Source organism: Myiozetetes cayanensis, unplaced genomic scaffold, assembly GCF_022539395.1.
Source record: "Myiozetetes cayanensis isolate MyiCay16 unplaced genomic scaffold, myiCay2020 scf5-8, whole genome shotgun sequence".
Taxonomy (NCBI): Eukaryota; Metazoa; Chordata; class Aves; order Passeriformes; family Tyrannidae; genus Myiozetetes; species Myiozetetes cayanensis.
In genome coordinates, this window is record NW_026087742.1 from 77,582,018 (window position 1) to 77,594,364 (window position 12,347).

The 12,347-nt window shown below is 40.2% G+C and overlaps 1 protein-coding gene across 1 annotated transcript in view; it reads left to right on the forward strand.

Moving 5' to 3' along the window:
- Window positions 1–12,347, forward strand: part of CLYBL (citramalyl-CoA lyase) — a 168,604-nt gene that overhangs the window by 81,377 nt on the left and 74,880 nt on the right. Inside the window, exon 2 of the mRNA XM_050333910.1 lies at window positions 5,801–5,990. Coding sequence (XP_050189867.1) covers window positions 5,801–5,990 — 190 coding nt within the window. The remainder of the gene's footprint in view (window positions 1–5,800; window positions 5,991–12,347) is intronic.

Sequence of the window (12,347 nt, forward strand, 5' to 3'; positions counted from 1 at the left end):
CTGGCAAGGGGTTAGGTTTGGGGGTGGGGGGGTTCTTAATTAGTTTTTTGAAGGTCAGGGAAATGACCGTACTGAGTCTGGAACAAAGGAAGAAATCAAAATGTAAAGCTGAGTGTTCAGTATGTTGATAACCTCCCAGTTTTAATTTCAGCATAATTGGATCAGGGTTAGTGGCAGTTGTTATGTAAAGTTCCTTCCCTTACTTTTAATTCAAAAGTAAATATCATAGTTCTTCTCTTTTAACCAAAGTATTTCTCTTTTTTTTTCCCAAAGAAGAGCTGCTCAGTTTACCTCAGATTTCTTTCCACTAGGAGAGAACTAAGATTTCAGGGACCTGTATTTTGATGGTAAATCTTGTGACATGACCTTTTGTTTTCCATGTTAGCAAACGTTAGCATTTTTTCACATGTTAACTTTTAAACAATTACGGGGAATTTCTTTTCCTTGAAAACTGCCATCCTTTTCTTTTTCCTCCCCTTTTCTCTCTTCTTGATATTTTTATTTCCCTTTTATATGGAGACTTGTAGATTTTGTCACTTCAAACGTTAGCTGTTCCTCCTCTTTTCTTTCGCTTTACAATACACACTAGGAGATTTTTTTTTTTTTTTTTGCATATTCCTCCCCTTTCTCTGTGAGATATTGTAGTTCACCAAATTTAAAACACTACAGTATTTAGAATCCCCGCAGTGCCATTTTAAGTATTTGGACCTGGAAAATGCCCCAAGCAATAACTACCTGAATTGCTTTTAATTACACAATATAGCTGCATCATTTTACTTCAGATTCTTTTTGATTGATGCTGTAAGGCAATTGTAACCATGGATGATGGGATTAAGTGCCTCTTGAAGTGACTTTAGCTTCTTGTGGGAACAAAGGGAAAGAAGAGAACACTTAGTCCCTTTTTGAGTGAACAGCCTTTTTTCACTTGCTATATAAAGAAATACAATTAACAAACATTATCCCCAGAGGTGAATTGAAATGTACATGCGGACAATAACCGCTCTTGACTGCAATTAGACATATATGATCCGAGGTATTTTGGCCATTCATTAGTGCTAATTGTTTGAGAAACAAGCCCAGAGAACAAATGATTAAAATGTTAGTGCCATAACCAGGATTATTAGCATGTGTGATAAAATGCATGCGCTGCAGCTGTACCAATAAAACTCTCTGGCGAGTCGCTTTGATTCGACAACTACTCAGCTCGGCTGTGAGCCCTTCGTATTTGCACAGGGCCTGCTGATGTTTATAACAAACAACTTGTATCTTCTTTTCTTAATTAGAAAGAATTACTATGCAAATTGCGGGTCTGTGTAATTCCACAGAAGTTTCTTTGTCTTTGGCAGATTATTTGTGTGTTGTTGTTTGCTACTGCCTAGTGACTTTAACATATGAAAACAATTATATTTACTCTGGAGTGGGGTGGTTTTGTGCAAATATCAGAGAAATCATTTGTAGATTTTTGCTACATTAGCTGGGTCTTGTTCAGGGGGTGTTGTGGGTCTTGGGTCACTTCTGTCCTTCTCCCACAGCACCACAGACATTCAGGATCGTGACTGGTAGGCATGGGGATCATAGACTCGTGCGTAGAGATCAGAAATACACCTTGTGGGAATTATCCAGCTTTTTTAGTAGGTTTAATCAAGTACCTAAAAATGAGCCTCAGAAACACTTTTCCAACACCGTGACAAAGATTGTAGAAGAGATTTGGCCTTTTGAGCGATGTTTTAGGCAGTTCCCAGTGTAGCATCTCCTCCAGGGGTAATTTGATTTAGCAAATAAACAGGGAACAGAGGAACAGGTTAAAGTGCTGAAAATCACTTGTGGGAGTACTTTACTTCTGAGCTATATGTTGTTGGCTCCATGAGCCTGCACAGGTGTATGCAGTTAAGTATATGTGTGAGTATGAGCAACACTGGAATGTGAAAATGCAGTTTATAGCAGGGAAATTTGCATAATTGGGAGTAATTTCACTGGCTGCAGTCACAGTGTATGGCTGCCATTGCAAAATCCAATGTCTCTTAGTAATCAAAAAGGTTTTCTTTTCTCCTTCCTGAGGATGAACTATTCACTCTTGGGTGAAATGGTTCTCAGAGGACCATGAGTAACTTTAATTTGCCAGCTACTTTTACATATTTGATGAAGACTTTAGTAGAGTGTTATGTTTGCTGAAGAAATCTAGTTTTATTTCCAAGACCCAAGAGCACTCAGCATGCTGCTAAATGCTATGAATGAAAATATGCTGCTGTAAAACAATTTAATGAGCATTACCCAATAGCCTAGTCCTTATTTTAACTTACAGTGCTTAAAGGAAGAAACATTGTCTTAGCAAATTCACTTGGCTTTTGTCCATGTGTTTAGTTTAAACCATAGTCAAGCTTAGTTTGAATCATTAAAATACTTGGAGTCAGGAAACATATGTAAGATTTTCTTCTGCTTTATGGCACAGGGTTAACAATATAATCGAGATCGCAGTGCTGTGTGGGTTTTTTGTCCTAAAAAAGTAACTGCTGGGGATTTTTTTATTCTATCAAAAGAACAGAAGTCAAGATAATCAGGATAGTGTTTCCTACCAGAGTAGCTAACTGCTCATATACAGAGCACCCTGGGCCTTGCCACTGCTTTAAAAAGGTCTATAGGCAGATGGATTTCTTAATAAATCCATGTCTTCGTCTAATTTTCATTTTATTGTAGAACATAAACTACGACCATGCAAGGAAAATGCACAGCAATGATTTAAGAATATATGTCAAAACAATAGCATGTGAAAACATTTACTGCGGTCATACCTAAGCATAATTGTTGAAAACTCCTTTTTTACACAAACATTTCTAGAGCTCTTTGTTTTGAAAAGAGAAGGATTCTGTGCTGGTCCACTGACACTAGTTCCTCCTGTACGATTTTTTTTTCTGGCCATACCTCTTGAAAAAATTGTTGCTTCTTCAGCTTGCTAAAATGTCCCATAAAACTAATAATTTGACATATTGACAGTATATTTCTTATAATAATTTTTGTCCTGAGAAACCTGTGTTTTGAGCCTATGTGGCTACAGAGTTGGTTAGCTTAGGAGGAGATACCAATAGTCAGCAGGCAGTGGGGGGTTTTCTAACACTGAGCCTATTAAGTGATGGTGTGTCACTTCTTTGGAGTCAGGTGCTCTGCTGTGGAAGCTGTACTGCTCCTCCATCTAAACACAGGTTGACAGACCTCAGTGGTGACACATGACTAAATCTGGTCTGCAGGTACTGATGCTTTTACCTACACAGTACTACACGCCACTGGGTGTGGTATGCAGAGCAGGGTTGCCTTTGTGGGGCTAGCAGCAGTGAGAGGGAAATGGGCTGGTCAAACAGCCCTTCGTTTGATGACAGCCCAGAAGGAATCCCGGGAAACTTGTGTGACAGAAGATACATCTCATCTCAGCATGCTCTGAGATTATGGTGTTAGCCACGTCTATCAGCTTTCTGGTGGGTTGGAGAGTTGGTGAGAGGCAGTCATTAAGGGTGCTTCAGGGGCTGCTTGGCTCTAGGCTGGAGTTAACTATTAATGGGCTGAGCTCTTTGACTCCTTTGTGCCGTTGGGAACCACAAGGTTGAAGCCATCAGAGAAAGCGAATAGAAACTAATCACTTTTGTCCCCTAAATATGTTTAGCAAAGGACAGCAGACTTCTTTACTGACCTCTGTGTCACACTGAAAAAAGATCCTCCTCTTTCCATTTGAGGTAAACCACTCTTCCACCTCCTCCCTGCTCTCCCAAAGTGTACTACTGCAAGAAAATGAGATTAAGTGGATTTAACTAGCAGCCACTTGAGTTACAACAAGTTTTGTTACCATACCCACTTTAACCTGAAGCAGGGGACATGAAGTGGTTTGTGGGAGAGGGGCAAAGGGAGTACTTGGGAGACACTCAGTGGATCTCAGTTGCATGTCTCCAAGTGTTGTTAGAACCTCCACCACCTGAGTCTTGAAGTTATTGCACTTCGAGATAAAGAAGACTTATCAACAAGAGTAACACTTGCACTTGTAATCATTTCTGTTCAACAGCCAAGCTGCCCCATTTCTTAGGCTGAATGAAGCATTACCAAGCATGTTCCAAAGAAGAGTCTGGCAGCGGGTTTTTGTGGGATCATAAAGTCAGTTCAACCAAGATGTGCAGAAACGCAGCAGTGGAGATGGTGGAATAGTTTTCCTTTTCAGTTTTGTTTACTGAGGTAAAACGTGATAAAAGATTTCTTCATCTTTTTAACCAAAGAATTATATTCAGCTTTTAGGGTGCAAACTCTAGGGGAAGAGAGGGTTCTTCAACAGATTCAGCTTAGAAAGGCAAGCATTATAGCAGCCTGTCAGTGACATACCATCTTGACTCTGATTCAGATTGACTGAACTCATTTCCAAGCATTTGAGAGCTTTAGTCATGTTCACTTTGAAGAAAACCCACATGTGTGTGTAGCCACATGTCATCCAAGTGTAGCAACATGGGAAGCATTATTAAGAAGGGCAAAGGAAAATGCATAGATCCCTGATGTGATGCAATAATGGCATGTTCAGCATGGTGCTCGAAAAGCTTTGTATTATTCAAAGTGGTGAATAATACACATGATAATGCATAGTGGTGTTATATGGTAGGATTATCTTGTGGTATAAGTGCCTTGTGCTGAGTATGATGGCAAATTGTATTTGTTTGTCCTCATTTTTGGTGTAGCAGAATAGGCCTGGGGGTTACACTATGAAATGGGGAGAAGTAGGAGCAGGCAAAGAGGTTTTTTTTGGAAGGCCATGAATCACAGTGGCACCCTCTGCAATTTATTTCTCAGTGCTTGTAATTGTGGAGCAAAGCAAGCTCCCCACCACCCTTGAGAGCAGCCTCATCCAGAAGTCCTACTGCCTCCAACTGCACTAACCCAGCTCATGCCTGAGGCAGGTTAGCTGGGTCCTCACCATCGGCACGAGGTGGAGACCACCACAAACCTGATGCCTGTGGGCCACATATGTCACCCACTCAAGCCATGTGACACCACTGCAGTGTGGTGCACAAAGCATTTACAAATTTTAAAAGGCACCAGAGCCAACAACCTGATGATGATGATGTTGGTGGGTTTATGAGCTCTGTCAATGGATCTGAAGGTCTGAAGGCTTCTGAGGGAATGCATTAGGATTAGTGAGGTTCCACATTACATGGAGTTTTCATTCCTGTTTTCCTCATTTCCCCCTCCATCCATTTTGCTTATTTAAAATTTGCATGCAAACGTGTTTGTTGATATATGCCAAGGTTGCAAAATCAACCTGACAAACCCCTATTTGCTTTAGCCAGCACCGCTGCTTCATTCCCAGCATGACATCCATCTCCTGCAGAAAACGTGGCAGATAGCAGCCTCCTCTCTAAAGAAGTTCTGATCTGTTCCCAGCACAATCTGCATCCTACGGAGGAGACCTATGACAGGAGAAAAGCCAAGCACCACACTTAAGCACCACACTTCCGTATTTCATACTTGCCATAGCACCCAGAATGGCCAGCATAGCTAAGGCTGCAGGGATAACCTCAGCCCTGGCAGGTCTTCAGTTATGACTGTTTATGTTTGCAACTTCTGTTGGACGTAGTAGTTTCAGAGTTTTATACTGTAATTAACTGTAATGCAGGTATATCCTTACCTTCAGTCTTCCTAAGGTGTTGGGGGGAGGAGATATAGATAACCCAAAACCAGCCAGTATCTAGGTAGGAATGTTTTGCTTTTAAAATATAGTCAAATATTATTTGCAGCATTGTAGCCAAAAGTCTAATTTTAACAATATCCTTTACAGGGTGAATTCTCCTCTGCCAGCTGGTGTTCCTAAGCTTAGTTATCACTTTGCATCATCTCACAAGTATGTTCCCAGACGAGCTGTGCTGTATGTACCTGGGGATGATGAAAAGAAGATACGAAAAATCCCGTCACTGGATGTAGATTGTGCAGTACTGGACTGTGAAGATGGTGTGGCTCTGAACAGAAAGGTAACTAAAAATTATCTGTGTGATACAATCAGCACTAAAGAGAACTTGTGGGAAAACATTGCCTTTGCCTTGGGGAAGTGACAACCAGAGAGACAAAGATCTTAATCTCAAGATATACAAAGTAATGTCACAGTACTAGGCTTTGTGAAGGTGTTGGGAAAGTCTGGTTACCCAGAACTCCATGTGAGTAAGCGGGGAGGGAGTTTTGAAGAAATACAGAATTGGGCGTAAGCTCCCATCACAGAAGAGTGGAAGATACTGTCATTATTACAGCATATTTCTTAGGGAAGAAGACAAAACAGTCTGTAAGAGGAGAAGTGGGAAGAGTTAGTTCAGAACCACCAGGTGGCCAGTTTATTATTGAAACGAAAGCATCTTCAGATTGCCAGCAAAACAGCGTGGGCCTGAGTTTGAGCCTTGGAGTGTTTGGAAATATTTATTTTCTGAGATTTTGGGAAAAAGTGCTGCTAGGAATGGTTCTCAAGGAAGGAGAAGATAGATCCTGAGTGTACCAGTGTTTGGAGCAAGAATGGAGAGCAGAGTGGGAGATAGATGTAGATGTCTCAAATACCTATTCCAAGTTTTCATTAAAATTGAATTGTGTAAGGAAAAATGATCTAGCATGCATTCAATTTCACTTGCAAGCATATTTTTTTAAAATATGAAAATAACCATTTTAAAATGTTTCACATCTTAGAATCATAGAATCATTTAGGTTGGAAAAGACCTTTAAGATCTTTGAGTCCAACCTGAAGTGTAACTGCCAAGTCAGACGTCTTAAACGAAATACAGAAGAAAAGTGTGTTTCCTAAAGAAAGCTATTTCTGAACAGGAATGTAAGTTTGCTGTCACATCATTTTCATATTTGTCAGTTTTCCTAACCGTGTTTCAGTGCTTCAAACTACTGCAAACAGTGTTTAGGATTTGAATATGAATGTGTTGTCCAGGGAGTTAGGAAAATAGGCAAGAAAATTTTCCTGTGTCATCTCAAAAATATGAATGAAATTTTATTCTTTTCTTTTTCTCGTGAGTTAATGCTTTCCAGAAGGACTTTCTTGGATAGTGCTCTCTTTAGCCTTCAGCTCTTTACAGGTATGTTGGAAAGGAAGAAGTTTATATAGAAGTGCATATATCTATTCTAGTTCTGAAAAGTGAAATAGCATGTTCCTGTGTACTGCTTAAGATTTTTGGAAAACATTTTCCAGTTGCTAAAATTCTGTGTTGTAAGACTAAGATTATATCTACTGTCACAGTGAATTAGTACTGTTTCATCATATTTGGGAGGCTGCTGCTGTAAAATGACACAAATGTATTAAACTGCAGTATTTTTAGGTGCAGCTTAATTATATCAAACAAATAATTTATAGCAAAAGCATTTATTTGTAATAGAGGATGACAGCAAAACAAAAAGTTATGATCAAAATGACAAATTTGACAGTAATAATTTCCAAAGGGTGGTAAAATTCTAGCTCTGTTGAAGTGAAGTTATGCCACTGAGTATAAGGTTTCAAATAAATTAGGGGGGAAATCGATAATAGAAACTCGAGACGACAGATGAGCCCCTGACTGAGGTAAATACAAAAAAAAAGCAGACAGGAGGTAGAAATGGGGACAGGCTACCAAGGAGCAAGACAGAACTGTGGTCCAGGCATGGATGGGCAGAATGAGGAAGGTCAAAGCTTGTCTGGAATCAAAACTGGTGAGCGATGAGCAGAACAAGAATAATGGCTATTGTAAGTGCATCAGCAGTAAGAATGAAAAGGAAAACCAGTAAAAGTGTGGATGCACTGCTCCATGAAGCCTCAGGCTTTAGTGTCAGAGTCTGCCTGCTGTCAGGCCTGCTAGATTGTCTCCTAGAAGCGAAACTTGGGGAAAGGAGGTAGCAGCCACAGTAGGGGAGGATGGAGTTAGGGTCTATTTAAATAAGCTGGTCTATGGCACCAGACAGGACATAATGAAGGCCTCTGAGGCAGCTGACTAGTGTCATCAGGAAGCTGCTGTCTGTCATCTCTGAGAGGTCAAGGTGGCTGGGAGATGTTCCTGATGCCTGGAGAAAGGCACCTCTGCTAGACAACAAGACAAACGAAGTCAGCTGTGTGCCCTTGCAGCAAAGGTGGTCAACCACCTCCAGGGCTGAGCTGGCACAGGTGCAGCCAGTAGGTCCAGGGAAGGGGTCCCTCCCCTCCTCTTTGTTTTGAGGGTCTCCTTGTGTGTTGCTTATGCTCAGCTGTGGATACCAGGACAAGAGAGAGGCTGACCAATGGGAAGGAGCCCAGGAAGCACCAGCAGGGTGGTCACGGCACAGGAGGAGAGGCTGAGGAGGTGGGTTTGTTCATCCTGGAGACGAGATGGCTGAGTTGGATCTTGATGAAGACTTTGCTTCCTGAGAGGAGTTGAATGGGGAGCAGAGCCAGACACTTCTCAGAGGAGCTCAGAAACGGGGCAAGAGCAATGGCCCCAGGCTGCATGAAGGGAGGTGCTGACTAGAGACAAGGGAAAAATGAGTTCCTCATGCAGTTGGTCAGAGACTGGAAGAGGTTGTCCAGATTGGTGGTGTGTCCTCCCTCTGTGGGGGTATTCAAGCCTTGGCTAAATGAAGCTGTGATCAACCTGATGCAGAGCAGTAGTTAGCAATGCTTTGAGGAGGTGGATGGATGAGGTGGTCTCCTGAGATCTCTTCCAACCTGAATTAGACCGTGTGATTGCACGACATTGCATGACGCAGTAGCAAAGCCTAATTCAAAGTGATCAGAAGTTTGAGTTTCACTTTTAGATCTACAACAGATACTCAGGAAGATTTTGGGACAGGTTCTATGAATATGAAGCTGAAATTATTATTGCTCTTAAAAAAATTGTTAATTTGTTAGTGTTTATGAGGTATTTGGAGATTTTGTGTGGAAGATATTTCAAGAGTGTGCACTGAAGCACAGTGCGAAAGAGTCATTTTGAACTGCAGAGGAAATAAATGCTCAAAAACACAGCAACACTGAGTCTACCCTTTAATTATTCATTACTCTTAAAGAGTACTGATGAATTTGACTATTATTGCTGTGTATTATATTACTTACAATGTTACTTAAGGATTTTCTTCAAACTCCTATAGAAAATGTTGTGTTAAGGGAAAATCTGGACCTAGCTGAAGGTTCACAGTGCCTTGGGCCAAACTTGCCTGTCTACAGATTTTCAATTCTATCAAGTCCAAGCAACAACTTTGAACCACTTCTTAATGCGTCTATTTTAACAAGGTGCTCTGTGTTTTTTATTAGGATTAAGTTATATTTGGAGATACCAATAATCTGGAATGTTGGCAGCTCCTTTTGGTTGCTCATTTAGAAGGAAACGAGTAAGATGAGCTTCCTAAAACTGAAATTAATAACATTTCAAAACTGCATTTTGATTGCAGTAGCATCTTATGAAGCTACACTCATAAAATAAAAAGTTTTGAAAGATTTCCTCTCTTGTGCCCTCCCCCCACAATTACATTTTCTGATGGCACCAGAAGTGGGGAACCCATACCCATATGGTAATCTGCACTGACCATGACTTCAGGTATCATCTTCTTCTCCTTCTTTTCTTTTTTTTTTTTTTTTGGTTGATATTTTGACTAAATCAGAAAAAAAGAAACAACCTTGAAGGAAGAAGTTCACAATGAGAAAATTTTTCATGGAATTTTCTGAGGGGAGCTAGTGGGAAGAAATGGCTAAAAACCAAAGTTATAGTATGCTGAGTACTAAGACTGAAAGTACGGTTATCCTGGTGTGAGTAGCACATGGGGCTTTCACTGCCTCTTTGTGAGTGGACAGAACTGTAGGAGATGTTAAAAAATTCAGAATAGGGAAGATAATAGGAAGACATGATAGTGTTGCTGAAAATTTCTTTTACAGAGTTAGCTTCAGTCCTGCTGACATATCCTACCAGTCATACTGATCTCAAATCCTGGTTGGGACTCCGCATGTTTTTAGAGGTCCAAATGCATACTGATGCGTGGTGTAGACCATCAGCTGCCTCTCCAGTTTTCTGAATTTGTAAGACATTGAGAATTTCTACAACAGAAATTTACGGTTTTGGTTGGGGAAAAAATTGAATACTAGTAAAGGGAAATTACTTTCCCTGAGCTACTGTTCACAGATGAAGGAAGGATTTCTTCACCACTGCTATACATGTAAGGTTTCTTCTGTTTTGCTGTACATTTTAAAGAAATTACTCAGAATTACTGGCTTGGTGATATTTTAAAGTGAACAGTTCAAATATAAATTCTAAAACTATTAAATTAGATATAATGCAGATTGCAGTGTTGATATGTTGCAAATGCATCACACTCTAGAGATTTTTTTAGAAGTGGTACAAAATTAGTCTATATATATTTCAGGTCTTTATAGGAGAAATTCTGAATATTCTTTTATTTTAATTGTAAAAAATAAAAATATAAAAAGGATGCTGCACTGAAATGCCTGTCTGATTTGTATAGGCCAGTAAGCTGAATAGCATGTGATGAAATTCAGAGATCTCTGTGTAGGAGCTGAGATGTTGCAAGGGCTCTCAGCCAAGCCAGCCATCCCTAGTATAGCTTTCTTTGTAGAGCAACATTACTCACTGCACTTATATGTCAGGTGAACCTATTAATCAGGTGGAAAAGTTTCCTCTTCTTGTTGGAGTAAGGAAGATTTCCATGCCAGTGCTTTCATTTTCCAAGGGCATAGTGAGCTGAGATTTTCTAGTTTAGTTCCCATGGGTCATGTAAGGTTACCACCCTTACAAGACAGAGTTCTAGAATGGCATTTTTTCTATTTCTGACCTTGTCTTAGCACTTCTATTCTTCAGAGCCTCAGAAGGTGTTAGCTGCCAGGTCAGCCTTGCAAGAGAAAAGTTGGAGTTGCTACTGTAGTGTTTATGTCTCTCCCTGAGTCCTTGACAAGAGTTTTGGAGAATTTTGTTGCCTCCAGACCAATGCTATTAGTGGCTTAATCTTCACTGTGGTCCATAAGATGGTTTTGAAGAATTGAGATATACAGTGTCTCACTCTGTAGCTCCCTTCAGTGTGCCATCAGGCCAGGAAGGGCACAGTCCCTTCTGCCAAAGATGATCTTTGAAAATTATCTCAGGCAAATTTTGAAAGTGCTAGGATTTGGCCTTTTCTTCTTATGGGTAATGCCAGTGTTATAATTAAGAATCAAAACAAAGCCCCGTGTTCCCTCTCCTCATGTTTTTTGTATCAGAGGTATAAAAGCAATCCCTTGGAGTGTACATATGGCTGAGAAATGTCTGTGCAGTCCTCTAACATAAACCACTTGAAAACAGGAAATTTTGCTGTTGTTCCTCTGAAACTAAATTCATCCAATTAAAGATTATTGATATTCAGGGCTGCACTGTAAAATGATGTAGGACTGATTAGCCTTATTTGTTGTGAATCGTGATTGTATTGATTTGTCTCTTTTAGAAAAAAGTTGCTCTCTCCTCCAGCACTTGAACAAAAGAAGCTGGGGAAGAGAAAGCCTCAGCTCTCTCCTTTTCCTTCCTGAAGAGAGGAGATGGTGGCCCCTGAGCCTCTCCTGCTGTCCCAACTTGGCTCAGCAGTGACAGGACATGTGGTTGCGTTAAGAGGATGGATAGAGAAGGACCTATTTTGCTTATCTGCAGCTTGGCATCTTGGAATCATAGCATAAATGTGTTCCTACTTAATATCTTGGAGCCATTTAAAAGATCATTGCTGTGCTGTGTCATGGAAGAAAAAAAAAATTTCTGTTAATTCTTTTGAATCATCTGTTTTGAAAAATAGGATTAAAGCCTGACCACTTTTCAGTGTTTCATTATGAATAACACATACGTAAGAGATGACTCTGAAATCATTACAGTTAAGAGCAGATCATCCACATACATGCTGATTTTATGGAGATTTCTCTCTGTGAGAATGCCTCCTCCATCTCTCCAGTGACCTGATCCTGGGGTCAGAACAAACAGCACGCCAGAGAGACAGCATCTTTGCCTACCATTTTTCCCCTAATCTGAGACCTTCTGACCTTTTTATTCCTTAGCACTGATGAGAAGAGGCTATTGCATATAAAACAACACTTCAACTAAATTTGGGGGTGGAGATAAATACATAAAATGGGTCAGCGTGGTATACAAGAAGAAAATTCAAGGCTTTCTTTGTTGAAATGCATTTCCTTTTTGATCTTACTGAAGGATTTTACAGTATTAGTGGAAGAAAGCTCCAGTTGGTTTCCATAAATCTCTAGCTACTTCAATTAAACCCAACAGTTTTCCTGTATTATATGATGATTTTTTTTTTTTTAATAAACCCATGTTGGTCAGGATTTATCAATGCTGCAGGTATTTCTCCAGGCTCATAGTGAGAAT